Source organism: Macaca nemestrina, chromosome 20 (genome assembly GCF_043159975.1).
Source record: "Macaca nemestrina isolate mMacNem1 chromosome 20, mMacNem.hap1, whole genome shotgun sequence".
NCBI lineage: Eukaryota > Metazoa > Chordata > Mammalia > Primates > Cercopithecidae > Macaca > Macaca nemestrina.
This window is the reverse complement of record NC_092144.1, coordinates 16,502,086-16,526,703: the sequence shown is the minus strand read 5'-3', so window position 1 is coordinate 16,526,703 and position 24,618 is coordinate 16,502,086. Positions and strand designations below refer to the sequence as shown.

General features: G+C 53.6%; 2 protein-coding genes across 10 annotated transcripts; both read right to left on the bottom strand.

Annotated features, from left to right (window-relative positions):
* Positions 1-4,726: 4,726 nt before the first annotated feature.
* On the bottom strand, positions 4,727-10,075 carry LOC105490767 (ankyrin repeat and LEM domain containing 1). 4 transcript variants are annotated; one of them, XM_011756824.3, is made up of 9 exons: positions 9,398-10,075; positions 9,171-9,323; positions 8,630-8,735; positions 8,381-8,519; positions 7,503-8,162; positions 7,121-7,298; positions 5,804-5,963; positions 5,575-5,704; positions 4,727-5,025 (listed from the first exon to the last, which is right to left on the bottom strand). In XM_011756824.3, the coding sequence occupies exons 1-9, from the start codon at positions 9,619-9,621 to the stop codon at positions 4,853-4,855; spliced, it is 1,923 nt and encodes a 640-aa protein (XP_011755126.2). In that variant the 5' UTR covers positions 9,622-10,075; the 3' UTR covers positions 4,727-4,852. The 4 variants fall into 4 exon arrangements, with proteins under 4 accessions (XP_011755126.2, XP_011755001.2, XP_011755055.2 ...); XM_011756699.3 differs by having other exon boundaries at positions 7,425-8,162; positions 9,398-10,074; XM_011756753.3 differs by having other exon boundaries at positions 7,425-8,162; positions 9,431-10,074.
* A 1,827-nt stretch (positions 10,076-11,902) lies between these two features.
* Positions 11,903-23,709, bottom strand: LOC105490969 (BRISC and BRCA1 A complex member 1). 6 transcript variants are annotated; one of them, XM_071086917.1, is made up of 9 exons: positions 23,566-23,709; positions 21,984-22,319; positions 19,933-19,991; positions 17,179-17,299; positions 17,018-17,096; positions 15,060-15,108; positions 14,250-14,379; positions 13,964-14,050; positions 11,903-12,395 (listed from the first exon to the last, which is right to left on the bottom strand). In XM_071086917.1, the coding sequence occupies exons 2-9, from the start codon at positions 22,266-22,268 to the stop codon at positions 12,192-12,194; spliced, it is 1,014 nt and encodes a 337-aa protein (XP_070943018.1). In that variant the 5' UTR covers positions 22,269-22,319; positions 23,566-23,709; the 3' UTR covers positions 11,903-12,191. The 6 variants fall into 6 exon arrangements, with proteins under 6 accessions (XP_070943018.1, XP_070943019.1, XP_070943020.1 ...); XM_071086918.1 differs by having other exon boundaries at positions 21,984-22,281; positions 23,566-23,700; XM_071086919.1 differs by having other exon boundaries at positions 15,060-15,084; positions 21,984-22,281; positions 23,566-23,699.
* Positions 23,710-24,618: the final 909 nt, after the last annotated feature.

Below are 24,618 nucleotides of genomic sequence, written 5' to 3'. Positions count from 1 at the left end.
AGCACTTTAGGAGGCCGAGGCGGGGGGATCACGAGGTCAGGAGCTCGAGACCATCCTGGCTCACACGGTGAAACCCCGTCTCTACTAAAAATACAGAAGATTAGCCGGGCGTGGTGGCGGGCACCTGTAGTCCCAACTACTCGGGAGGTTGAGGCAGGAGAATGGCGTGAACCCAAGAGGCAGAGCTTGCAGTGAGCCTAGATCGCACCACTGCACTCTAGCCTGGGCAACAGAGCGAGACTCCGTCAAAAAATAAAAAATACAAAGACGAGCCAGGAATGGTGGCGCGCGCCTGTAGTCCCAGTTACTCCGGGATCCTGAGGCCGGAGAATCGCTTGAACCTAGGAGGTGGAGGTTGCAGGAGCTGATATAGTGCCACTGCACTCCAGCCTGGGCAACAAGGCGAGACTCCGTCTCAAAAAAAACGAGAGGAGCCCTTCCCTGGCCGGAAGAGATCCAACTGAGGTTTAGGTAAAGATCGGGGTAGGTGCTGCATAGAATTAGAGTTGCCATAATTGAGTGCCCACTGTATTCCAGGCTGTGTTTTGAATGCCTGCCACCCACTGGTTCATTGAATTCGACTCATCCAACCCCACCCAGCAAGTTAGGATCTTTTACTATCCCCATGTTATATCTTTCAGCTTGGTTTAGGGTCACCTTTGTCAAGAAGATTTTTCTTTTGAAACCACCAAATCTGTGTTTTAGTTTTTTGGTTTTTTTGTTTTTTGTTATTGTTGTTTGTTTGTTTTTTGAGACGGAGTCTTACTCTGTTGTGCAGGCTGGAGTACAGTGGCGCCATGTTGGCTCCCTGCAACCTCCGCCCCCCACCCCCTTCAAGCGATTCTCCTGCCTCAGCCACCGGACTAGCTGGGATTACAAACGCTTGCCACTGCTCCCAGCTACTTTTTGTATTTTTAGTAGAGACGGGGTTTCACCATCTTGGCCAGGCTGGTCTTGAACTCCTGACCTCGTGATCCACCCGCCTCGGCCTCCCAAAGTGCTGGGATTACAGGCGTGAGCCCCTGCACCTCGCCTACATTTTATTCTGATCCATGTATATCTAGGCCTATCTGTGGTTCCTGTGTATTATAGGAGGAGGGAGGAAATCTTTCCTTCCGTTCTATCCTTTCCCCACTGGTTTGGGAGCTCCATCTTTAGTCTAGACCAGGGGGGCAATTGTGTCCATTGGCAACTTCTGGTGACATTTTTAATCGCCATGTTTGGGGGTGCATGGGTGTTGCTGGCTTCTAGTGGATGGAGGCCAGGGACGCTGCTCATCACCCTGCAATGCACGGGACAGACCCCACAGCAAAGAATAAGCCAACCCCAAATGTCATTAGGGCCAAGATTGGAAAACCCTGTGTTAGACAAATCCCATCTCTTCTGGGGGCTCTAGATTCTTTACCAATGTTCTGTTTGTGTATTCTGGGGCGATGGCACAGTGTCATAACTCCTGTGGCTTTATTATTAGATTTGGCACCTGAGAGGCATCCCCGTTTCACACTTTTTTTTTTTTTTTTTTTTTTTTTTTTGAGACAGAGTCTTGCTCTGTTGCCCAAGCTTGAGTGCAGTGGCACAATCTTGGTTCACTGAAGCCTCAGTCTCCTGGGTTCAAGCGATTCTCTTGCCTCAGCCTCCTGAGTAGCTGAGATTACAGACGCCCGCCACCACGCCCGGCTAATCTTTGTATTTTTAGTAGAGACAGGGTTTCACCGTGTTGGCCAGGCTGATCTTGAACTCCTGACCTCAGGTGATCCACCCGCCTCGGCCTCCCAAAGTGATAGGAATACAGGCATGAGCCACGGTGCCTGGCCCCTGTTTTACACTTGAGGAAAGTGAAGCTCAGAGAACGGTTTCTTCGGCTCAATTACAAGTGGTCGAGCCCAAACCCACTCCAGAAACTGGACTCCTAATCACAATACCAGCCATTCCCCCAGGAGCAGTCAGGGGCTCAGCAGTGGCGAGGCGGCAGAAACTCGGCCCAGGTCACAGCCCGCCCCCTGCGGGACCTGGTTGGCTAAACTGCCGTGATGACCGGCAGGTCCTGAAGCCAATGAGGCGGCGGATCTCTCCAAGTCCCTAAATCCACTGGGCCCTTTGCAGAAGCGACTTCCAGAAGCTTAAATAACCTGGACCCGCCCGAAACCAGACCGCTGATGTCTCACCAGATGGCGACTTGGTATTTACTGAAGATCTTTGCACATGAATGGTCTGAAGTCTCGTAGCATCGCTGGAAGTCGGGTTATTACAGTAGCAGCAGTGGTGGTAGTGGTGGTGGTAGTGGTAGTAGTAGTACTAGTAGAAGTATTTGAGACAGAGTCTCACTCTTTCACCAGGCTGGGGTGCAGTGGCACAATCTCGGTTTATTGCAACCTTCGCCTCCCAGGTTCAAGTGATTCTCCTGCCTCAGCCTCCCGAGTAACTGGAATCACAGGCGCTCACCACCACACCCGGCTCATGTTTTGTATTTAGTAGAGACAGGGTTTCACCATGTTGATCAGGCTGCTCTTGAACTCCTGACCTCAGGTGATCCACCTGCTTCAGCCTCCCAAAGTGCTGGGATTACAGGCATGAGCCACCATGCCCTGCAGGGTTATTATTAATAATCTCCCCCCTTTTTTTTTTGAGACACAGTTTTGCTCGTTGCCCAGGCTGGAGTGCAATGGCCCGATCTCAGCTCACCACAACCACTGCCTCCCGGGTTCAAGCGATTCTCCTGCCTCAGCCTCCCAAGTAGCTGGGATTACAGGCATGTGCCACCACGCCTGGTTAATTTTTGTATTTTTAGTAAAGACGGGGTTTCTCCATGTTGGTCAGGCTGGCCTCGAACTCCTGACCTCAGGTGATCTGCCCGCCTCAGCCTCCCAAAGTGCTGGGATTACAGGCATGAGCCACCGAGCCCGGCCAATAATCCCATTTTATAGTAGAATAAACAGGTTCCTAGAAGCAACAAGGGAGGCTGGGGTTGCACAGTGATCCTGAAGAGGGTCCTGGCCCTGCTCACGCCTCATCACACAGGCAGCCTCTTGAGGGCCCCCACACCTCCCCTTCCTCCAAAAAGTTTTTGCCTGGGCTGTACTGCTAGACACTTTGGGCTCTGAGCCACATAGTTTGCTCACATGACCTTATTTTAAAATTTTTATAGTTTTTTTAAGAGACAGGATCTTGATATCGCCCAGGCTGGAGTGCAGTGCTGTGATCGTAGCTCCTTGCAGCTTCCAACTCCCAGGCTCAAGCAATCTTCCCACCTCAGGCTCCCAAGCAGCTGGGACCACAGGCCCACCCACCACATCCGCCTAGTTTTTACTTTTTGTAGAGATAGAGTCTTGCTATGTTGCCCAGGCTGGTCTCAAACTCCTGGGCTCATGCTATCCTCCCGCCTCAGCCTCCCAAAGTGCTCAGATTACAGGCGTGACACCCAGCCCTGACATGACCACATTTCATCCTTACAATGATCCCCTGGAGTAGGACCTCTTTACTGCCCCCACTGTACAACCGAGGAAACCCAGGCTCAGAGAGATAAAATACTGAGGTCTCACGGCTGGGTAGCAGTGACCTTGGCTCTTGAGCTGGGTAGATACCCTGAGTGCAGCTGAAGATTTGCCAGTCCATCCCGCCATGTGGGTGTCCCATGTCTGGGAGGTAAGAGCAGGCTCTATCCATTTTGACAGGAACAAACTGCCAAAGTGTTACCAGAAAGGGGTCCTGATCCAGACCCCAAGAGAGGGTTCTCCAATCTCACACTAGAAGGAATCCAGGGCGAGTTCATAGAGTATAGTGAAAGCAAATTTATTAAGAAACGAAAGGAATAAAAGAATGGCTACTCCATAGACAAGGCAGGGCTGCTGGTTGCCCATTTTTATGGTTATTTCTTGATGGGATATGCTAAACAAGGGGTGGATTATTCATGCCTCCCCTTTTTAGACCGTATAGGGTCTAGAGGGTAACGTCCTGATGTTGACGCAGCATTTGTTTTTTTGTTTGCTTCTTTGAGACGGACTCTCGCTCTCAAAGCCTGTTTGCCCAGGCTGGAGTGAAGTGGCACAATCTCAGCTCACTGCAACCTCTGCCTCCCAGGTTCAAGTGATCCTCCTGCCTCAGCCCCCCTAGTAGCTGGGATTATAGGCACTTGCCACCATGCCCAGCTAATTCTTGTATTTTTAGTAGAGACGGGGCTTCACCATGTTGGCCAGGCTGGTCTTGAACTCCTGACCTCAGGTGATCTGCCCGCCTTGGCCGCCCAAAGTGCTAGGATTACAGGCATAAGCCACCGCGCCTGGCCAGCCATGGCATTTGTAAACTGTCATGGCACTGGTGGGAGTGTAGCAATGAGGACGACCAGAGGTCACTCTTGTCGCCATCTTGGTATTGGTGGGTTTTGGCCGGCTTCCTTACTGCAACCTGTTTTATCAGCAAGGTCTTTATGACCCATTATCTTGTGCTGACCTCCTACCTCATCCTGTGACTTAGAATGCTTTAACCGTCTGGGAATGCAGCCCAGTAGGTTTCAACCTCATTTTACCCAGCTCCTATTCAAGGTGGAGTTGCCCAGGTTCAAACGCCTCTGACAGAAGCACCGGGCTGTTCCAAAGCACCTTCTGCTTCCCTACTTGTCCTCCTCCCACGACGGGGAGCTCACTACTTACTACCCCTCCAGCAGTACCATCTGTAACAAAGTCCTCTCTCAGACTGGGGGAGATCTGCCCTGGTGTTCCCTACACACACATACACACACACACACACACACACACACACACCCCTTCTGAAACCAGAGATGGGGGCTGCTGTCAGCACAGGGCAGCTGGAACGTTCAAACATTTCTTCCCAGGCTGGATGGCCATCTCCCCAGCACTCAGCCCCGGGCCTGAATGTCCTGGGGACGAAGCTGTCGCTCGCCTTCAGCCAGGAAGACGAGGAGGGCGCGGTGCAGCAGGTGCACCCCCAAGCGCCGGCGACGAGCAGGTGGCCAGCCTGCCACCACTCCATAGCAGTGCCCTTGTTTCTGGTTGGTGAGCATCTGGATCCCTGGAGAAATTGGATATGAGGTCACGGGGCAGCCATGGGGACACCTCCTCATCCAGAAGTGTGTGACAGCAAGCGGCTGGGTATGGTGGTTCACGCCTGTAATCCCAACACTTTGGGTAGATCACATGAGGCCAGGAGTTCGAGACCAGCCTGGCCAACACGGTGAAACTCCATCTCTACTAAAAATACAGAACTTAGCTTGGCATGATATGGTGATATGTGCCTGTAATCCCAGCTACTCGGGAGGCTGAGGCACAAGAATCGCTTGAACCTGGGAGGCAGAGACTGCAGTGAGTTGGGATCATGCCACCACACTCCAGCCTGGGCGACAGAGTCTCACACACACACACAAAAGTATATGACAGCAAACCCAACGTGTATTGCCCTTGAGTGGGGATAAACCAGTGGAGCAAAATACATGCATGTTCAGCTTCAAAGTTGGTGCTCAATGATTGCTCAGTCAACAAATGAACACCCCTCAGAAGGAAAAAAAATGAGGGAACTAGAAAGCTTTTCATATGACCCCCATTCTATGTACCAGGCACCCACCTAGGGCTTCCACAATACACGCCTCCCGTGTATAAGCCTCCACAGCGACCACATGCTGGAAGCAATGTAGGGACACAACGCCACAACCGCTGGCCCAGATGTCCAAGATCTGACGCACTTTGGGGCAGGCCTGGGGGGGTTAGGGCAGAGTCCAGAGTGAGCACCCCCAATCCCCTCCCCTGCCCATGGCCTGACTGCCCTTACTGAACCCTGATCCCTGTCCTCACACCTGTTTTCTTGACCGCCCATGGTGACCAAGGGCTTCCCAGAGGTGGACATATGGCCGGGCCCTCGTCCCTTTGCCCACGTAGAAGATGGCACGGACGAAAGTCTGAAGGCGCTCAGCTGGGGTCAGTGAGAAGGCTCGGGCTGGCAAGTCCTGAGTCTCCCTGGATGAAGGGGGCAGCCCAGACAGGGAAAAGTGGATAGAGTGGTCCCCAGAGGCAGTCCTTAAAGTCACATGTCTAGTGACTCCTGATTACAGGATCAGAGAAAGGCAGTGGCTCCCCAAAGACATTCAGCAGCTTGCTTTTTTTTTTTTTTTTTTTTTTTAGACAGAGTTTCACTCTTGTTCTCCCGGCTGGAGTCCAATGGCATGATCTCAGTTCACTGCAACCTCCACCTCCCAGGTTCAAGCGATTCTCCTGCCTCAGCCTCCCGAATAGCTGGGATTACAGGCATGTGCCAACACGCCTGGCTGATCTTGTATTTTTAGTAGAAATGGGGTTTCTCCATGTTGATCACACTCATCTCTTAACTCCTGACCTCATGTGATCTGCCCACCTCAGCCTCCCAAAGTGCTGGTATTACAGGCGTGAGCCACCATGGCCGGCTGGGGCTCACGCCTGTAATCCCAACACTTTGGGAGGCCAAGGCGGGAGGATCACTTGAGGCCGGGAGTTTGAGAACAGCCTGGCCAACATGGTGAAACCCCATATCTACTAAAATTACAAAAAAAAATTAGCTAGGCATGGTGGCACATGCCTGTAATCCCAACTACTTGGGAGGCTGAGGTACAAGAATCGCTTGAACCCAGGAGGCAGAGGTTGCAGTGAGCCAAGATTGCACTACTACATTCCAGCCTGGGTGAAAGTGTGAGACTCTGCCCCCCCAAAAAAAAAAAAGGAAAAAAAAGAGGCTGGTGTGGTGGCTCACACCTGTAATTCCAGCATTTTAGGAGGCCAGGGTGGGCGGATCACCTAAGATCAGGAGTTCAAGACCAGCCTGGCCAACATGTTTAAACCTCGTCTCTACCAAAAATACAAATATCAGCCGGGTGTGGTGGCGGGTGCCTGTAATCCCAGCTACTTGAGAGGCTGAGACAAGAGGATTGTTTGAACCCAGAAGGTGGAGGTTGCAGTGAGCTGAGACGGCACCATTGTACTCCAGCCTTGGCAACAAGAATGAAACTCCGTCTTAAAAAAGAAAAAGAAGAAGAAGCTGATGATTAGAGAGGGCCAGTCCCTTTCTTAAGGGTACACAGAGAATAAAAACCAATCCCCAAATTTTCTAGCTTCCATTTCTGGGGCTTTCCTGCCCTAAGTACCTGGGGTCCAGCAGCAAATATGTGAAGCTAGACTTCACGACCCCCTCCCGCCACCTCCTGGCGGGATCTGGCTGCTCAAACTGCTGGGCCAGCGCGTCTTCATCTGCCTGGACATCTGGAATACAGCCTGTCCGCAGGGCTGCAGCCAGTTCTAGGCTGTGCCCTGAAAACTCTGGGCCTGGAAGTCAAGGGAGATGGAGGAAGGGATGATTCTGAGATGGGGAGGGAAGTGGGGCAGAGAGCTGGGGTTCTCTGGGAGATTCCTGGAGGCTCCCTGGATTCCACGTGCCCTGGGGAGACTAACCAGGGGCAATCTGGGCTTCTTTCAGCCGCTGGAGGTAGAATCGCCGGGTGAAGGGTGTGACAGGGCCAGGATTCTCACCAAGCGCTCGGAGCCCCTGCAGCAACTCCAAGTCAGACACAATGGAGACTGGCGGGTGCTGGCAACAGCCGACAGGGTCCCTGCCACCTGTAGAGCTTGCCTCATCCTCTGTCAGCCAGAGCGTGGCCATGTCACTATCAATGGATGTCTGGTGCTCCCACAGGCCGTGGCAGTCAGAAGCTCCAGGGGGTGGTGTCTGTGGGGGGCTGTGAGCTGGACTCCTGTCTAGGAGAGGCATGGAGGAAGGGGAGGACTGGAAGCCAGCAGCATTTGGTGGGGTCAGAGTCAGGGCCTGCAGACGGGCATTCAGTTCTGCCTCCGTGCCCTGAGACCTAGGTACCCTCTGGGTGGCATGGACAACATGCAGAAGTGCCTGCCTGGTCGGTGGCAATGACCCAGCCCAGGGGGGAGTGTCCAAGGCTGGGTCCTCAGCTCCAGAGACCTCAACTGCTGTGATGAAAGAGGCATCTGAGCTGTAATCCCAGTGCCCTGGAGGGGACGCTGAGCTCCCATCTTTGTCCACAATTTCAAGGGGAACAGGGAGGCTGGGGGGTCCTGGGTCAGCCTCCAAGCCCATGTCCCTGTTGTCACCTCTGCATGGCTGCGTTTGGAGGGCTATGGAGTCCAGCATCTCATCAGGAGATCCAGCGAGGCCTGGAGCTGCAGGTGAGAGTGGGGGTCAGAGAGGAGAGGAGGAGGGATGAGACAGCGATGGGAATAAGATCAGACATAAAAAGGAGATAGGAATGTCTGAGGCCGAAAAAGCTGGCCACAGAGAGTGGATGTAAGACAGAACCAATAGGCGGGGTGGGGGAGACAGTGGATGCCAGGGACTGGTCCAGAAGTCAAGCCCCAGCAGCCCTGCAGGCCCTACTCACTGCCAGGTGCAGCCTCGGGCTCCTGGGTCTCTGCCCCGATCCGGGTCCGGGTCCTGGTCCGCGTGTCGAGATCTTGCAGGACTCGCGCACACTTCAAGTGCCCCTGCTGCAGGGCCAGGTCCAGCGGCCGGAGTCCGTCCTACAGGGGCGCGGTCAGCAGGGGGCGCTCGAGGCCCTCTTACCTTCTTTCCCTCCCTCCCTCCCTCTGGGCTCGCCCAGCCTTTCTTTGCCCGCGCAGTGCCTCCCAACCTGGTCGCGCAGCGCCGGGTTTGCTCCTTGGCTCAGCAGCAGCTCCAGGCCGCGGCGGCAGCCCCAGGCAGCGGCCACATGCAGCGGCGTCAATGCCTCGACAGATCTGGGGCGGCAGCGCAAGAGGGGTCATTGCGGACTCAGCCTCCTGGCAGGAACCCCGATCTCCGCTCTGGGGACCGGGAGCCTTCGTTCTCGGCCCCCTGATCTCCACTGTCCACCCTGGGACACTGCCCTTGGAACCTAGATGCTATGACCTCAGGCCAGGACCCAAACCTCTCCCGTCTGACCCTGGAGCCTCCACCACAAGATCCAAACCCTTGGTCCTAGCGCAGCCCCATTCCCCGCCCTCGGTCTGGGGCCCCAGCGCCTCCCTCGAGCCCTAGCCCCTGCCCTTGGACCCCCAAGTTCCCTCCCCAAGATTCCCCCAAACCCCACCCTCGGGCTCCGAGGCCCTGGCCCGGGATGGTGGGGCGCCCCTTCCCGGATTCCCAGACTTCGGCTTGGGGAGACCCCGCCCCGGACCCAGGCTCTACCTTACCGAGCGTTGGGGTCCCCGCCTTGGCGCAGTAGGGCCCCGAGGCAACGCAGGCCGCGCGGGTGCCGGGCTCCGGCAGCCAAGTGCACAGCAGCTGCGCCATCCTCCAGCACCAAATTAGGGTCCGCGCCGCAGCGCAGCAGCTCCTCTACCGCCCTGCAAACACCGGGGTCAGAGTGGACTCGGGTCAAAGACCCCCACTCCTGGCCCGCCCCCGGCCCCGCCCTCACCACGGCTCCTCCTCCCGCAGCGCCGCCCGCAACCTGCGAGCCAGGAGGGCCTCGGAGCACATGCCCTGGTGGGGTCCGAAGCGCACCGCCTGTCGGGTCGATTTCCTACTTCCCGCGGCTGGCTTGTGGGCATGCGTCGCTCCGCCCCTCGGCTCATGGGGACCCTCTCCGGGGCTGAGCAGGGTTCCCAGCCAGGCTGCCCCGCGTCGCACCGGGGTCCACATCGGGGTTCGAGAGCTTTGGTGTTCGCAGAGGCCCGTGACACCCGGAGGCGCTCAAGCAGGGCTGGGACCGCCGATAAGAGCCCGGGCGGGAGGATGCCACCGGGTGTGCCACTATCTCATTTAAAAACGGGAAACGCAGAGGCACCCGCCTCGAGTGGGTGGAGCTACGATTAGGAAAGTCCGGGGTGCCCCAGGTCTTTAAGTCTCAGGGAATCTTCTGCAAGGGTGGCCTCTGAGAGGGCGCACGGCCTTATGAGAGGCTTAGGCCAGGCACGGTGGCTCACACCTGTAATCCCAGCACTTCGGGAGGCCCAGGCAGGAGGGTTGCTTGAGCTCTGGAGTTCGAGATCAGCCTGGGCAACTTGGATAAATCCTGTCCCTACAAAAAATACAAAAAACTAGCCGGGCGTGGTGGATTGCGCCTGTGGTCCCAGCTACTTGGGAGGCTAAGTTGGTAGACTCTCCTAAGCCCGGAAGTTCGAGGATGCAGTGAGCCATGATCACACCACTGCACTCCAGCCTGGGCAACAGAGCAAAACTCTGTCTCAGAAAATAAACAAGTAAATGAATACATACATACATACATACATAAAATAGAGGCTTCAATTTCCAACCCCCAGGCCGAGGGCCCAGCTCAGGCCTTTAATCATAGTGCTTTGGGAGGCTGAGGCGGGAGGATCGCTTGAGGCTACTAGTTTGTTATTTTTCCTTTCTTTTTGTGAGTGCAGGAGTTTGAGACCAGCCTCGGCAACAGAGTGAGGCCATGTCTGTTTGTTTTTTGTTGTTGTTGTTGTTATTGTTTTTGAAACAGATCTTACTCGGTTGCCCAGGCTGGAGTGCAGTGGCGCAATCTGGGCTCACTGCAACATTTGCCTCCCGGGTTCAAGTTATTCTCCTGCCTCGGCCTCCTGAGTAGCTGGGATTACAGGCATGCGCCACCACGCTCGGCTTATGCTGGAGTGCAGTGGTGTGATCTCAGCTCACTGCAACCTCCTCCTCCCGGGTTCAAGCGATTCTCCTGCCTCAGCCTCCCCAGTAGCTGTGATTACAGGCATGCACCATCATGCCTGGCTAATTTTTGTATTTTTAGTAAAGACAGGGTTTCACCATGTTGGTCAGGCTGGTCTTGAACTCCTGACTTTGTGATCCGCCCGCCTCGGTCTCCCAAAGTGCTGAGATTACAGCCATGAGCCACCACACCTGGCCAAGACCCTGTCTTTAAAAACAATCTTTTTAAAAATTTCCAGCCCTCGTTCTGTGTTGCCCATTTTCAATCCAGCGCAACTAGGACTTCAGTATTTTGGAGGGCTGGACCTCTGAGTCTTAGGTGTCCCATCTGCAAAATATGAGAATCCTAACGAAGTTGATGCGGGGATTGAACAGGGGCTTGGGCACAAGGGTCTGACACACACACAATAGGTTCCCAAAAAATGTTCATAGGGAAAAGCAGTCACTCAATAAAGCTATTTGTGTTTACTTTTGAGATAGGGTCTTGCTCTGTCGCCCAGGCTGGAGTGCAGTGGTGCGATGACAGCTCACTGCAGCCTTGACCTCCTAGGCTCAAGTGATCCTCCCACTTCAGCCTCCCAAGTAGCTGGGAATCACAGGCGTGAGTTACCAAGCCTGGCTAATTTTTGCATTTCCTGTAGAAACAGGAAATGTTGCTATGTTGTCCAGGGTGGTCTTGAACTCCTGGCCTCAAGCAACCCTCCTATCATGGCCTCACTACTGCTGATGGAGCTGTTAAACCTCCCCCTTAGGGACGTATGATCCAGGCCTGGCTGATCAGAACACCATACAACTCTGGAACATGACTAGCTCTTAATTGTAGGTCATGTAACCCCCCAGGGAAGTCCAGTCATATCCAGGTGCTGAGAGAACTCTGCCTTGACCTGGGTTGGGGTCTGGGGAGTGGTTGGAGCCATCATATACCTTTTCGATTTGTTGGGGGGTAAGCGGGGCACACTGACTGGCAACCATGTAGTACCCTCCCCAATGGCAATGTTGTCCTGGCACCTGGATATAGCCAAACCTGAAGCTGTTGTCTTGGCTTTTTCATCTTTTTTATTTTTGAACTTTTCATTTTTATTTGAGAAAAGCTCTCGCTCTGTCACCAGGCTGGAGTACAGTGGTGCGATCTCAACTCGCTGCAACCTCTGCGTCCCAGGGGCTTTTTCATCCACAAGAAAGCAGCCACTCACCTTTGCTCAGTGGCTAAGTTTTCCGTCACTTGCAATGAAGCTGATCCCAATTAACGCAAAGTGATTGGTGTGGACTTCGGTTAACGAGTCTCAAATTTTTATTTTGATGGCAAAAATCACACAGGGAAGAACAAAAATTATCCATGACAAACTAGGAGTGGAAATGGGCTGGGAAACACGGAAGATGGGTGCCCACAGTTCCTGGGATCCCTCCTGGAATCCTGGGTTTCCCTCCTAGGACCCCACAAGGTACCCTAGGTGCCTCCTGGAACCCCCTGACCCCAGAGGTCCCAAGGAACCCAGTATGAGAACCAAGGCTTTAGGCCAAGGACTTCCTTGCACAAGAAGATGCAGATGTACAGGGATGATTCAGACAGTGGCCTCAACCTCAGTGGCTTCATCCTCCTCCTCCAGCAGGCTGTAGGAAGCGTGGCTCTGGCAGGGCCGCTGCAGGGGGTGGGCCAACAGTTTTGCCATGCAGTTGTGCAACTCCAGGGCTGGCCCAGCCAGCGCCACCTCATACTTGTAGCTGGTACCCTTGGTATCCAGGCTGCCCATGAAGGCAAACATGTCCTGGGGAGGGGCGGGGGTCAGTGAAGGACTGTTCAGGCAGAGGTTACCCCAACAGGCCCTTCATATCCCTGGAGGGCTTCTCAGAAGAGGGGACATCTGGGGTGGGTTCTAAAGGGTGAAGAGGAGTTTGCCAAGCAGAAACCATTCATACATTGAGCAAACATTCCCTGCCACGGACCCAGTGTTAGGGATCCGAAGAGGTCCTAGTCATGGACCCCAAAGAGTCCCCAGTGTGGAGAGACACAGTCAGATACAGACACATTCTCCTGGCCCCCACTTTGATCCTTCTTGAAAAACAGGGAGGGCTTCTCAGAGGAGGGATTTTTTATTTTACTTTTTTTTTGTTGAGATGGGGTTTCGCTGTGGTTCCCAGGCTGGTGTGCAATGGCACCATCTCAGTTCACCAGAATCTCCACCTCCCAGGTTCAAACGATTCTCCTGCCTCAGCCTCCTGAGTAGATGGGATTTCAGGCATGCGCCACCATGCCCGGTTAATTTTGTATTTTTAGTAGAGACACGGTTTCTCCATATTGGTCAGGCTGGTCCGAACTCGTGACTCAGGTGATCCACCTGCCTCGGCCTCCCAAAGTGCTGGGATTACAGGTATGCACCACTGCTGCCTGGCCCGATTTTTATTTTTTGACACAGGGTCTCCGCCCTGTCACCCAGGCTGGAGTGCAGTGGCTTGATCATAGCTCACTGCAATCTCCACCTTTCGGGCTTAAGTGAGCCTCCTGTCTCAGCCTCCCGAGTAGCTGGGACCACAGGCATACACCACCACGCCTGGCAAGAGGGGGGACTTTTGATTTGGGTATTGAAGTATGAGGAGGAGCTGGTCTCAACTCCCTGTTCATAGTTGGGTAAACTGAGGTTCAGAGAAGTAAGTAGTCCACTTGAAGTCCCACAGCTAGTTCAGGTCTGGGATGTGAAGGCCCAGCAGGGCCTTTGTAGTCCAAGAGGGATGGATGCTCTAGGCTGAGGGCACAGCGAGGTCAAAGGCAGGAAGAAAGGGAAGAGGGAGCCGGTCGCGGTGGCTCACGCCTCTAATCCCAGCACTTTGGGATGCTGAGGCAGGCAGATCACCTGAGGTCAGGAGTTCAAGACCAGCCTGGCCAACATGGTGAAACCCCGTCTCTACTAAAAATACAAAAATTAACCTGGTGTGATGGCAGGTACCTATATTCCCAGCTACTCGGGAGGCTGACGCACGAGAATTGCTTGAACCCAGGAGGCAGAGGTTGCAGTGGGCCGAGATCGTGCCACTGCACTCCAGCCTGGGAGACAGACAGACGGAGACTCTGTCTCAAACAAAAAAAAAAAGAAAGGAAAGCAAGGAACACTGGGGATGGGGGAGGCAGGACTCAAGATGTTTGCCTGGACCATCGTCCCAATGGCTTTCACAGCAGACAACTGGGAAACAGCTGTTCAATGACCAAATGCCATGACCCACCCCGGCCAGGGCTCCAGGGCTACCAAATGGAGGTAGAGACCCCCAGACCCAGCGCAGGTGTGTTCCAAGACATCCTGTCCACGCCCGCCTGCCACTCACACCTGCTTCGGCCTCTCACCTTCCAGCTCATCTCCTCCTCCTTCTCCTCGGTGCCATTGTGGATGTAAACAACGTCAAAGAAGAAATATGGGCACTGGAACATTTTCTGTGGGGGAAGTAAAGAACACCAGCCTCTGGGGCTTGGGTCACCCCATGCCCCACATCTATAACTCCCCTATTTCTGCCTCAGACTCTGGGAACCTGCCTCTAGGCACCCCAGCCTCTGTGGTTGGGAAGTCCCTCCTGGTGTCTAACCACCATCCTCATGGCTGCAGGCACCCCTCCCTCTCCCAGGCCTCACCCACCTTCATGGGCTCCGTCAAGGAGAACTGGGGCTGGCAGGGTGGACGGCTGTAGACAAGGATGGTGCGGACCACATATGGCGGGGGAATCGTCTGCACGTTCTCTGTGACCGGAAGCTCAGTTTTCTGCTGGCTGCATACCCGGGAGGAGGGAGCAGTCAGAGCAGCCTGTGGGGGTCTGCCCCTCTTATCACCCTCAGAGAGACCCTAGATGCTCACCGGGCAGGTGAGGCCCCACTGATGTCTCCCAAGTTCACTGCTGCCTGTGAGGCGTCCCGTAGGCGGTTCCCTCTGCCCTGAGCATGTGCCCAGCCTCACCCCTCTGAGTGCAATGGTGAGATCTCGGCTCACTGCAACCTCTGCCTCCCAGGTTCAAGGAATTCTCCTGCCCCGGCCTCTCAAGTAGCTGGGATTACCGGCGCCCATCACCACGTCCAGCTAATTTTTGTATTTTTAGTAGAGATGCACTTTCACCACGCTGGCCAGGCTGGTCTCAAACTCCTGACCTCAGGAGATCTGCCTGCCTCGGCCTCCCAAAGTGCTGGGATTACAGGCCTAAGCCACCACGCCTGGACCACCCTCAGTGTCCTGAGCATCCCCCATCACTGCTGTCAGCTGGAGCTGCCTAGCAACACGTGCATCTCCATCGGCCCCCATGCTCCCAAGACACATAAATGAGGAATTGCTCAGGGCGAGGTTGGAAGGGAGGAGGCTTTAAGGCTCTCTAGATTATTTCTGGGCTATTTGGGGCTTCTTCCCACAAGTGACCCTTCTCTTTGAAGGTGAGTAAGAATTTCTCCGCAGGGGACTTACATGAGGCTGAAAAGTCCTTCCAGATCTGGTGGGGATGCTAAGGAGAAGGCTGGTAGAGCACGAGTGAGCAGGAACAGGTGGCTTCCCTGGTCCTGACGCCAGAGGAGACCCGGCACCCCTGCAGACGCACCATGTGACCCTGGCCAAGTCACTTGCCCTCTCTGACACTCGAATTCCCCTCAGCATGGATCACAAAATAGGGTGCTGGCACCAGATGACTTTAAGACTCTTGGTATGCCAGGCACAGTGGCTCATGCCTGCAATCTCAGCACTTTGGGAGGCCAAGGCAGGTGGACCACCTGAGGTCAGGAGTTTGAGATCAGCCTGGCCAACATGGTGAAACCCCATCTCTACTAAAAATACAATATTAGCCGGGCCTGGTGGCGCATGTCTGTAATCCCAGCTACTTGGGAGGCTAAGGCAGGAAAATTGCTTGAACTTGGGAGGTGGAGATTGCGGTGAGCCGAGATCGTGCTGCTGCACTCCAGCCTGGGCAACAAGAGCGAGACTCCATCTCAAAAACAATAATAAATAAGATCCACAGGGAGCCATGGGAGGTTTTGGACCAGAGATGGGATGGAATGTAATTTGTTTTAAAACAGAATGGGGCCGGGCATGGTGGCTTATGCCTGTAATCTCAGCATTTTGGGAGGCTGGGGTGGGAGGATCACTTGAGCCCAGGAATTCAAGACCAGCCTGGGCAACATAGCAAGACCCCGTTTCTAAAAAACATACAAAATTCGCCGGGCGTGGTGGCTCAAGCCTGTAATCCCAGCACTCTGGGAGGCCGAGACGGGCGGATCACGAGGTCAGGAGATCGAGACCATCCTGGCTAACATGGTGAAACCCCGTCTCTACTAAAAAATACAAAAAAACTAGCCGGGTGAGGTGGCAGGTGGCTGTAGTCCCAGCTACTTGGGAGGCTGAGGCAGGATAATGGCGTAAACCTGGGAGGCGGAGCTTGCAGTGAGCTGAGATCCAGCCACTGCACTTCAGCCTGGGCAACAGCTAGACTCCGTCTCAAAAAAAAAAAAAAAATACTAAATTAGCCAGGTGTGGTGGTGCACACCTATAATCCCAGCTACCTGGGAGGCTGAGGCAGAAGAATCACTTGAACCTGGGAGGTGGAACTTACAATGAGCCAAGATTGCACCATTGCACTCAGCCAGGGCAATGAGAGCAAAACTCCGTCTCAAAAAAAAAAAAAAAGAGCAAAAAAAAAAAAGCTCCCCTTTCCTGCATGGCTGGGGCCACTGTCCTCAAAACAAAAGAGCCAGGGGTGTTCTCGTCCTCCTGAAAAAAACTCTAACCATTTTTTACCGTTTTAACTTAGAAGAGTCCTATTCTATTTCAGTTTGGGGCCACATATGAGCCTTTTATGTCCAAATTACCATAAAATGTCCTGCGCCCAGGTTCAAGGGGCTGTAGGAGGAATGATGACATTTCTGTCACACACTGCCATTTATTGAGCATCAACTGTATGCCCAGCCCTGTGTGAGGTGATCCCCTTGTGGGTAAATTCTGGACCTCATAAGTACAAAGAAGGTACTTTTTTTTTTTTTTTTTTTTTTTTTTTAAGATGGAGTCTCATTCGGTCATCCAGGCTGGAGTGCAGTGGCGAGATCTCAGCTCACTGCTACCTCTGCCTCCCGGGTTCAAGTGATTCTTGAGCCTCAGCCTCACAGGTCGCTGGGATTACAGGCGGGGACCACCGTGCCTGGACCAAACGAAGTACTTTCACTTCTGTATTATTACAGCATCTCCATGGGGTAGGCAGCTTTGTGCCTTCCACAGTACGGATGGGGAAACTGAGGCTCAGAGGGGTGACCTTCCCAGCCTTGGCAGGACCGAGATCTGAACTTCAGCCAGCCAGAGTCAGAACTCAGACTTTCCTGAGCCCCAAGGACGACAGAAGGAGACAGCCCCCTTCACAGGGACACCTCTGCCAGGAAGGATACTGAAGGTGGAACAGGAGGCCGTCTCCAGATCATAGAGGCAGCTGCAGAGCTCACGGGGGTCGGAGGTCAGGCCGGACAGCTGCAGGGAAGCAAAGGTCTCAGCGCGGTGCTCCCCGGGCCCCAGGGGACCCCCAGGCACCCAGCGCCTGCCCAGGCCTCACCCAGGCCGTGTCGTCATTCACCACCACCAGTGCAAACTCGTGGCTTTTGTCGATCTTGTGTTTTGTCCGTACGAACATCTCGATCATCTTCTGGGAGACGTTGAGGGCATTGGTTTTGGAGCTGGAGAGGCAGAGTAGAGGGGAATTAAGGTTCCCTCAGGGCCGGGCGCGGTGGCTCACGCCTGTAATCCCAGCACTTTGTGAGGCCAAGGCGGGTGGATCACGAGGTCAGGAGTTCAAGACCAGCCTGGCCAAGATGGTGAAACCCCGTCTCTGCTAAAAATACAAAAAAATGGCCGGGCGCGGTGGCTCAAGCCTGTAATCCCAGCACTTTGGGAGGCCGAGACGGGCGGATCACGAGGTCAGGAGATCGAGACCATCCTGGCTAACACAATGAAACCCCGTCTCTACTAAAAATACAAAAAAATTAGCCGGGCGAGGTGGTGGGCGCCTGTAGTCCCAGCTACTCGGGAGGCTGAGGCAGGAGAATGGCGTAAACCCGGGAGGCGGAGCTTGCAGTGAGCCGAGATAGCGCCACTGCACTCCAGCCTGGGCGACAGAGAGAGACTCCGTCTCAAAAAAAAAAAAAAAAAAAAATTAGCCAGGCGTGGTGGCGGGCGCCTGTAATCCCAGGTACTCAGGAGGCTGAGTCAGAGAACTGCTTGAACCCGGAAGGCAGAGGTTTCAGTGAGCCGAGATCGTGCCACTGCACTCCAACAGAGCGAGACTCTGTCTCAAAAAAAAAAAAAAAAAGATTCCTTCAGCCACCCTCCTCTGAGAACCCTGTACCAGCTAAATAAGGCCCTAGAGGTACAGGTCATACTGCAGGGGGATGGCGGAGCTCAGCCACAAACCCAGTAGTCTGGCTGACGTCTGAGCTCCTGCCCTCTCCAAATGGTCCCTCTGTGCATATGGGGATCAAGGTTCGTCTAGACTCACTGCAGGAACTTTGCTCAGCCATGGGCTGATTGCCGCTGAGGGGAAGGAGGTGCCATCTTCAACATCTCCAAGGAGGCCCTCAAGCCCCTTCCAGGCCCTGCCACTCAAACTGCCCCCTACCCCAGATACATGACTCCAGGCAAGGGCTTCAGGGCCAGCTGGGCCTGGGTCCCAATCCTGGCTCTGCCCCATTGCTCTGAGCCCTCAACTGAGCAGGTCACTTTGCTTCTTGGCATCTCCAAGTCATTGCTATGAATGGAGGCTCAATGGGTCATAGCCTTAACATTACCAGTTGTCCTTACTACTCTTTTTTTTTTTTTGAGACGGAGTCTCGCTCTATTCCCCAGGCTGGAGTGCAGTGGTGCGATCTCGGCTCACTGCAAGCTCCGCCTCCCGGGATCATGCCTTTCTCCTGCCTCAGCCTCCTGAGTAGCTGGGACTACAGGCGCCCGCCACCGAATCCAGCTAATTTTTTTTTTGTATTTTTAGTAGAGACGAGGTTTCACCGTGGTCTCGATCTCCTGACCTTGTGATCCGCCCGCCTCGGCCTCCCAAAGTGCTGGGATTACAGGCGTGAGCCACCGCGCCCAGCCACTACTCTTTTTTTATTTTGCTTTTTGTGAGATGGAGTTTCGTTCTTGTTGCCCAGGCTGGAGTGCAATAGCGTGATCTCGGCTCACCGCAACCTCCGTCTCCCGGATTAAAGTGATTCTCCTGTCTCAGCCTCCCGAATAGCTGGGACTACAGGCATGTGCCACCGTGCCCAGCTAATCTTTGTATTTTTAGTAGAGGTGGGGGTTTTACTATGTCAGCCAGGCTGGTCTCAAACTCCAGACCTCATGATCCGCCCACCTCGGCCTCCCAAAGTAATCCCAGCACTTTGGGAGGCCGAGGCGGGTGGATCACGAGGTCAGGAGATTGAGACCACCCTCACTAACACGGTGAAACCCCGTCTCTACTAAAAACACAAAAAAATTAGCCGGGCGTGGTGGAGGTGGGCACCTGTAGTCCCAGCTACTCGGGAGGCTGAAGCAGGAGAATGGTGTGAAACTGGGAGGCGGAGCTTGCAGTGAGCGGAGATAGTGCCATTGCACTCTAGCCTGGGTGACAGAGCAAGATTCCGTCTCAAAAAAAAAAAAAAAAAAGAGACAAGGTCTCGCTCTATCACCCAGGCTGGAGTGTGGTGGCAAAATCATAGCTCATTGCAGCCTCAAACTCTTGGGATCAATCGATCCTCCCAGCTTGCCCTCCCAAGTAGCTGGGAGTCTAGGAGCATGCCACCATGCCCAGCCAAGGCAGGCAGACTTCAGATCAGGAGTTTTGAGACCAGCCTGGCCAACATGGCAAAACTCTTGTCTCTGCTAAAAATACAAAAATTAATCGAGCATGGTGGTGCATGCCTGTAATCTCAGCTGCTCAGGAGGCTGAGGCACAAGAATCACTTGAACCTGGGAGGTAGGGGTTGCAGTGAGCTGAGCTCACTCCATTGCACTCCAGCCTGGGCAAGAGAGTGACACCCTGTCTCAAAAACAAATAAATGAATAAATACATATATATATTTTTTTAGAGAGATGGGGTCCATGTTGCCCAGACTAGTCTTGAACCCCTAGCCTCAAGTGATCTTCCTATCTCAGCCTTCCGAGTTACTGGGATTACAGGCATGAGCCACTGCACCTGGCTCTTGCTACTCTCTGATACTGCCAGTCCTGAAGCCAGACCAAGCTGGTGTGAGTTTCAGAGTAAGAGCCCCATATGTTTTGGGCTGGACCCTCCCAGCCATGGCCGCATGTTCAAGCCCTAAAATGTCCCTCTTACCCGTTGAACGACTCCAGCTTTGGCAGTGACATTTCCTCTGACAGGTCCAGGCAGATAATCTGCAAGGTAGTTGGAGGGTGGTGAGCGTCCTCTGACCTTAACGTTGGCCCCCACACCACTCACTGGCCCTCTTCAAGCTGCCCTGTCTGAAAAGGCAGTACGGTGACCCCTAATCGTGAGCCAAGCCATCCACTTTGAAAAGCAATGGCTTAGAAGCATGGGTGCTGAACTGGGAGTCCATGTAGAAAAGCAAATCAATGAGCCAGAGAATGTGTGACACAGAAACACAGAAATGAGGATATAGTGGGTCGAACTGTGGCTCCCAAAAGACATGTCCACCCAGAACCTGAGAATGTGACCTTATTTGGCCAGGCACAGTGGCTCACAGCTATAATCCCAGCACTTAGGGAGGCCAAGGAAGGCAGATCACTTGAGGTCAGGAGTTTGAGACCAGCCTGGCCAACATGGCGAAACCCCATCTCTACTAAAAATACAAAAAATTGGTTAGGTGTGGTGGCATGCACCTGTAATCCCAGCTACTCGGGAGGCTAAACCAAGAGAATTGCTTGAACCCGGGAGGTGGAGGTTGCAGTGAGCCCTGATTGCACCACTGCACTCCAGCCTGGGTGACAGAGTGGAACTCTGTCTCAAAAAAAAAAAAAAGAGGCCAGACATGGTGGCTCCCACCTGTAATCCCAGCACCTTGGGAGGCTGAGGCAGGCAGATCATGAGGTCAGGAGATCAAGACCATCCTGGCCAACATGGTAAAACCTGGTCTCTACTAAAAAATACAAAAAGTAGTTGGGTGTGGTGGTGAGTGCCTGTAATCCCAGTTACTCGGGAGGCTGAGGCGGGAGAATCATTTGAACCAGGGAGCTGGCGGTTGCAGTGAGCTGAGATCACGCCACTGCACTCCAGCCTGATGACAGAGCGGGACTCTATCTCAAAGAAAAAAAAAAAAAAAGAATGTGATCTTATTTGGAATCAAGGTCTCTGCAAATGTAATTAAAGTAAGGGTCTTGAGATAAGATCCTGTTTTGATGACAAGTGTCCTTATAGGAGACAGAAGAGAAGACAGTGAGAAAGGCTTTATGAGGACTGGACAGAATTGGGCAAAGACAGCCGAGTACAGTGGCTCATGCCTCTAGTCCCAGCACTTTGGGAGGCCAAAGCGGGTGGATCACCTGAGCTCAGGAGTTCGAGACCAGCCAGGTCAACATGGTGAAATCCCGTCTCTCCTAAAAATTAGCTGGGTGTGGTGGCATGCGCCTGTAGTCCCAGCTACTAGGAGGACTGAGGCAGGAGGATCACTTGAACCCAGGAGGTGGAGGTTGCAGTGAGCTGAGATCGTGCCACTGCACTCCAGCCTGGGCGACAGAGTGAGATACTGTCTCAAAAAAAAAAAAAAAAAATTGGGCAAAGACTAGAGTGATGCAGCCATAAGCCAAGGAATGCCAGGAGCCACCAGAGGCTAGAAGAGGCAAGAAGGGGCCAGGTGGGGTGGCTCATGCCTATAATCCCATCACTTTGGGAGGCCAAGGCAGGCGGATCACCTAAGGTCAGGAGTTCAAGACCAGCCTGGCCAATGTGGTGAAACCCTGTCTCTACCAAAAATACAAAAATTAGCCGGGCGTGGTGGCGCACGCTTCTAATCCCAGCTACTCGGGAGGCTGAGGCAGGAGAATTGCTTGAACCCGTGAGGCAGAGGTTGCAGTGAGCCAAGATCGTGCCATTGCACTCCAGCCTGGGCAACAATAGCGAAACTCCATCTCAAAAAAAAAAAAAAAAAAAAACCAGACAGACAAAAAGAAGAGGCAAGAAAGAATCCTCCCTTAGAGCCTCCAGAGGGGGCGTGGCCCTGCCGACACCTGACTTCTGGCCCCAAGAACTGTGAGAGAATAAATTTCTCTGGTTGAAAGCTACCAAGTCCATGGTGACATGTGGCAGCCACAGGTAACTAATACAAAGGGAATGTCTGTAGAGTGAATCCCAAAAGACAAGATGCTAGGTTTCCTAGCATCTTAGAGCCCCAGGCCACCCCTTCTACTTACCACCTTCTCTGGACAGTTGACCCTTGGTGTCCGAATTTGAACCTCAGGGGCTGGCGGGGGCACTTGCCAGGACTTAGGGCCGGCTCCTGAAGTGTTGGGGCTCCCATCATCAGCACTGGCGGCCTCACCCTCACCCTCACTGCGGCTGCCCACGCTGGCCTGTGCCCCCACCGCCCGGTCCTCAGCCCCTTCAGGATTGGAGCGAGTGCGGGGCCGAGGCTCTGCTGCGTGCTCCTCTTCCTCCTCCTCCTCTTCAGTGGGGCTGCTGGGCTCCACCACTTCCATGGCTCCTGTGTGGCTAGATGGAACACGGACAGGGGAAGCCAGAATCCTCCCCTTGGGAGTTTTAAAAACATTTGGTTACGGTCAGGCATGGTGGCTCATGCCTGTAATCCCCGCACTTTGGGAGGCCGAGGCAGGCGGATCACCTGAGGTTGGAAGTTCGAGACCAGCCTCACCAACATGGAGAAATCCTATCTCTACTAAAAATACAAAATTAGCCAGGCGTGGTGGTGCATGCGTGTAATCCCAGCTACTCGGGAGGCTAAGGCAGGAGAATCGATTGAACCTGGGAGGGGTGGTTGCAGTGAGCCGAAATCCCGCCATGCACTCCACCCTGGGCGACAAGAGTGAAACTGTCTCCAAAAAAAAAAAAAAATTTGCTTACTAAGAAGGAAGAGGGGCCATGAGCTGCTTACTGATGATGAGTCACTCCTCTTAGGGAGTCTGTTTCCTCAGCTGTAGAACGAGTGCCTTTTACACCTATCAGCCGAGCAGTCACTCTGACATAAGATAACAGTCCCCCCTCTTTTTTCCTCTTTTTTTTTTTTTTTTTTTTTTAACGTAGTGCTAGCCTCATGCCCCTACTCGGCCAGTGAGCACATCCCAGCTCTCTGGCCACTGAAAATGGCTCGGGGATGGGCACATGACCCAAATCAGGCCATTGAGTGGCAGCTCTGCAACTTCTAACACTGCCATCAAGGAAAAGAGACTCCCATTAGAGTTGCAGAGCTGGGAGAATAAAGTTGAGAGCTGCGAGGCGCCCCTTTTGCCTCTAAAGTAAAAAGCGAAATGGTCTCTACCCAGAAAACTGCTGATCGAATTCTGACCACCTGGACCCAGCTCCTATTAGACCCAATCTATAAGCCACTAACTTCCTTTTCTTCCTTAAGCCACATTGAGTAGGGTTTTCTATTACCTAAAACTGAAAACGTCTTGGTGAATAAAGGAATAATAACCTCTAGGACACCCTCGTGCCTAGCGGGTGTCTGCATGAGGGAGAAGCAAAATATTAGGACTGTGGTTCCTCTTGGAGAGAAACAGGACACGAATGGAACAGTTTGTCTATCTGGGCAATAGGCACGGGCTTCCCAAGATGGTCTTTGAGCTCCTTGCAGTCCCCACGCCTCTAAGGAAAACAAAGCTTTAGTGACAGCAAGAAGGATGGAGGCTAGACTGCAGGAGAAACCAGAAATAAAGGCGGAAGCCCCAGGAAAGGCTAGGAGCTGGATCTCTCGGGGCAAAGGGAGCTGGGCCCCTAGGAACAGGCCCCGCACGCTTTCACCACCCAACTTCGGCTCACCGTAGCCTGAGCCTCCTTCTAAATCAGCCGCCGACTCTCTAGGAAGCCGCCATCTTTACAGCCGGAAGTTGTGCGTCGCAGCCCCGACGCCTCCTGGGAAATGTAGTTCAGCGGGTCGCAGAACAAGCGGAGGCAGAAACTAGTTGCGGCTAAGAAGGACTTGGAAGCTGATAGGCTAATACTGGGCTAGGGGGTGGGGTTTGGAGTGCGACAGTGTCAGTGCTTCTACCCTGATAGGCTAAAACGTGGACTACAGGTGGAGTTTGCAATGTGATAGGCTAAGAAGGACGAAGAAGGCCGATTTAGGGAAAGAGGAGGAGCTGATTGGTGATTGGTGGAGCTGGCCTGAGCCTCCGTGTGAGGCAGCTATTCCCATGTGGGCGTGGCCTAAACATCCAGGACCCCTCCCAACTACTTAATTCCTGCTCCTTATTTTACATATATTTGCATGAATCAAAAAATACTTACTCTGGTCTTATTGGGTCACTGTAGGTGGAGGGAAGCTAAGTCAGGCCTATTTCAAGCCTGCCTCCTTTTTCATGGTTTTTTTCTTTCTTATTTTTAGAGACAGGGTATCGCTCTGTCGCCCAAACTAGACTGCAGTCACGCGATCCTGGCTAGTCACTACAGCTAAGTGATCTCTCAAGCAGCTGGGACTACAGGCGAGGACCACCGCTCAGGCTAAACCAGCCTTCCATTTTTTTTTTTTTTTTTTCAGACGGAGTCTCACTCTGTCGCCCAGGCCGCCGTTGTCTTCTTAGTGCACACTTCCCCCTTAGCCCCAGAAGTATTTATTTATTTATTTATTTATTTATTTACTTATTTATCTATTTGAGACGGAGTCTTTCTGTCGCCCAGGCTGGAGTGCAGTGGCGCGATCCGCCGCCTCCCGGGTTCACGCCATTCTCCTGCCTCAGCCTCCGGAGAAGTTGGGACTACAGGCGCCCGCCACCACGCCCGGCTAATTTCTTTGTAGTTTTAGTAGAGACGGGGTTTCACCGGGTTAGCCAGGATGGTCTCGATCACCTGACCTCGTGATCCGCCCGTCTCGGC

Bases quoted from the DNA above. Each gene is read 5' to 3' on its own strand.
- LOC105490767 (XM_011756699.3), bottom strand. From the start codon at position 9,621: ATGTGGACCCCGGTGCGACGCGGGGCAGCCTGGCTGGGAACCCTGCTC. The intron at 7,299-7,424 runs GTTAGTCTCCCC...CTTGACTTCCAG, and splicing joins AGAAGCCCAGATTGCCCCTG to GCCCAGAGTTTTCAGGGCAC. The intron at 5,026-5,574 runs GTGGGTGCCTGG...CAATTTCTCCAG, and splicing joins GTGTATTGTGGAAGCCCTAG to GGATCCAGATGCTCACCAAC.
- LOC105490969 (XM_071086915.1), bottom strand. From the start codon at position 22,670: ATGGCCCCTCTTCCTTCTTA. The intron at 17,097-17,178 runs GTGAGGCCTGGG...GCTTCCCTGCAG, and splicing joins TGAATGACGACACGGCCTGG to CTGTCCGGCCTGACCTCCGA. The intron at 14,380-15,059 runs GTAAGTCCCCTG...CCGGGTATGCAG, and splicing joins GAAGGACTTTTCAGCCTCAT to CCAGCAGAAAACTGAGCTTC.